We start from the raw sequence: 3285 nt of genomic DNA on the forward strand, positions 1-3285 counted from the left end.
AATTTATAATGGATTCGTTGTGGACATAATGGTAAACTTAAGAGTGAGTCTCATGTGAAACCATCTCACGGATCTTAATCTGGAGATGGGTCAACCCTATCCATATTCACAATAAAAAGTAATACTTTTAGCATAAAAAATAATACTTTTTTATGGATGACCTAAATAAGAGATCCGTCTCACACAAGTTTTTGTCTAAACTTAATATCCAAAAAAAAGAAGTTGATATTCGATTCTTTTTATTTGAAGAAAGACAAAAACTATTATGAAATCATCAATTTTGTGAGACCGATCTTTAACTCGATCATATTCATGAAAAAAATATTATTTTTAATGTCAAAAATACTATATGAGTATGAAACATGTTGATTCATCTGAAAACCTAAAGTCATAAATTAATTTAAACAAACCCAGAATTTTGAGTGAGAAAAGTATTACAACATGTTTGTATAAGATACTCCTATCAAAATAATGAAATGAGATCGATCGATTCTAGACCTGCCCTATTCAATTTTCAATTTGTTAACCCGAAACTTCCAAAGAAAAATCAACAAATGTTCTCTGAAATTGTTGTTTCTTTTTCAGCGTGTCCTAAACTAACAAACCCAAACCTGGAAGGACCATCAATAGCCGTTGGACGGATCAGGAGTCCAAACAGGAAGAATTTACACAGGATTACAAAAGATTTTTCTCCCAACTCTTTCTGAAGAACTTGGCCAAATTCGGCAACACCTTTCTCTTCTTCCTCATGGCGAAAAGAGTCGATCTTGGAGTTTCGTGAAATGCAGGAGGAGAAGATCCTCTAGCCATTCCTCGTTTTCCAGGCGCCATTTTGGCTCCCCTGTAAGTGCCTTTGCTTGAAACTGAACGCGCCAACCTTACACTTCTGTTCATGGACTTACTCGGAATCGAAATCAACTCGGGCCGCAACTTTTTCGCCTGTATATTTTTCCTCCAGTTTTCAAATTCATCGGCAATCACTTCATTTTCCTTAATTATTTGCTCAATTTCAGAAGCTTCCTCTTCTTCCTCCAGTGTCTGCTTTCTTGCTTCTCTTTCCAGGAGTTCGATTTTTATCAGTATTTCCTTTTCACTTGCTTTCAAAGCTTCAGTCCAGGCCTGGGATGCCGCAATTTTCTTGTCAGCAATTTCCTTGGCTCCAGCTGCGTGGTCTATCAGGTATTCATATTCGAGCTTTGAAATAGTGATCGTTGTGCTTCGATGAGATGTTGAAGCTCGACTTCTCAGTGTATTTTCTATGAATTCTTTTAGATTCTCCAGGGCTATGCATTCTGATTCTTTAGCTGCTTGAAGTTCGTGCATTGAAACTTGGAAATTTTCCTCCGATGAAACTATATTAGTTTCGGCTTTATGGATTTCTTCTTTGATAATTCTTGCTTCGTTTCGAATCCTACGGAGTTCTTTTTTCGCTGATTCGGCTTCGGGTTTCAGCTGTTCGAGCTTCCCAATCAGATTTGACAAGATCGATTTAGCTGTTTCTTCGGCTGCTGATGTTGATTCCAGCTCAGCTTTAGCTCTTAGAAGCTTTGAATTCAGATTCTGAATAACCATATTTACTTTTTCTTCTTTGTATTTTGCATGTGCCATTTCATCCGCGACGTATTTACGCTCCTCCCGGATGATATCCATGGATGTCATCAGCAGAAAGCTTTCTTCTTTAATAGAAATCAGTGCCTTTTTTGTATCCTCCACTTCTTTCTTTGCAGAATCTAATAAGCACATAAGATCTGAGTTTTCGTCTTCTTCCATATCGGTGTCAGCTCGATCTTTGGCTACTTTTTTCTCCACTTCCTCTTCCATTTCCTTAAATCTCTGGAGCTCACTTTCTAAGATATTAATGTCCAACAGTGCTATAGCCAGTTCTGTTTGCAGCCCTTTCGCATCTTCGATTTCTTGAATCAAATCACTCTGTTTATTTGAATTTTCCTCCATTTCAGCGGCAAACCTTTCACTATTTTCTCTTCTCCAATCCTGTATTTCTATTAATTCTTTAATGGCCTCCATTTTAGCTAACTCGACAAGCACTTGCTCTTCATTTATCTCCTCAATCTTCCACTCAAGTTCTTCGAATAAACTCGAGCAAGACTGTATCTTCGACAAGGATTTGTCTTTGTCTTTCTCGGCCCTTCTCTTCTCTTCCATAACTGAACCCATATCCAGCTTAAGCTTATTCCGTTCGTGTTTTATCAATCTCAAGTCTTCCACCACTTTGTCGTACTGAGAACTTTCGGAGTAACTCGTTTTGGTCTCATGGAGCTTTCGGAAAGCCCGAATATCAGTTTTTCTTCTTGAATTCGATTCTTCAATTCTTTTAGTTAAATCTTTTACTGTCTTTCTAGCAGCAAAAAGCTCCGACTCTGCCTCATCAGTAAATTTCCTGCTCTCCCCCAACCAGTCCGGCGTTTTAGTAGATGCCTTCCAAGTTATAATAATTCATACAATCAGAATTAAGAAATCAAACACCATACTGCCTTACGAACTAGGCATCGAAGAACCAAATCGACACCACAAATTTTCAAGAAATCAGTATAACTCATATTTTCAAGGTACCTTGGAATAATTTTCCTGGGATTTCTGCGTTTTAGTATTGGCTTGAAAAACCCGCTCCCCGAAGGAACTAATCGCCGCTTTAACCGAACCAATTTTGGTATCATCCAGCTTGACTCCTTCCATCACAATTGCAATCCGAACGTTAAAAGTTCAAGTTAGTGCCACAATTGTAACGCTAACAAGATTGCTGTAGCAGAAATTTACGCCAAAAATTTAGACCTGAACTCATTGAACTGCAATTTGTTTTGGCTGCAGAATCTCATTCTGCATGCTAAAAAAAGGAAATGTGATGGTAATAAAATAAAATTAAACGGGTGGAAGGGATAAACTGGTGGCGACTGGCAGTAATTGTCTTTGTCCACACCCGTTGGATTCTTTTTTCTCGTGGGACCATTGAAATAAGCTTACGCGATGGTACTCGTTAATTTCAGATTGCGTTTAGGACACATGCGCACCTTTTGATTCAGGACGAGTGAACAATGTCTAATATATGAACATGCAACTTTTTTCCAACACTTAATTACTTTAAATGTTTCTTTCTTCGTATACGAGTGATTTTATTTTTAAAACAAAACGTTTCACAACATTAATTTTTTTTTTTGGGGTTTCGTGAATAAAAATTTGAGAAGTATACGAAGAAAGCTCAATTGGTATCAAGATTGATGTCAAGACTCATATAAGTCCCCGAGGTCTTGTATTTTAATCCTGATAAGG

General features: G+C 37.5%; 1 protein-coding gene across 1 annotated transcript; it reads right to left on the reverse strand.

The window, feature by feature from the left end:
* Positions 1 to 410: 410 nt before the first annotated feature.
* On the reverse strand, positions 411 to 2831 carry LOC140838283 (protein PLASTID MOVEMENT IMPAIRED 2-like). The gene is made up of 2 exons (XM_073204459.1): positions 2572 to 2831; positions 411 to 2436 (listed from the first exon to the last, which is right to left on the reverse strand). The coding sequence occupies exons 1-2, from the start codon at positions 2692 to 2694 to the stop codon at positions 676 to 678; spliced, it is 1884 nt and encodes a 627-aa protein (XP_073060560.1). The 5' UTR covers positions 2695 to 2831; the 3' UTR covers positions 411 to 675.
* Positions 2832 to 3285: the final 454 nt, after the last annotated feature.

The sequence above is a fragment of the Primulina eburnea genome, chromosome 8 (assembly GCF_022965805.1).
Source record: "Primulina eburnea isolate SZY01 chromosome 8, ASM2296580v1, whole genome shotgun sequence".
Lineage (NCBI taxonomy): Eukaryota > Viridiplantae > Streptophyta > Magnoliopsida > Lamiales > Gesneriaceae > Primulina > Primulina eburnea.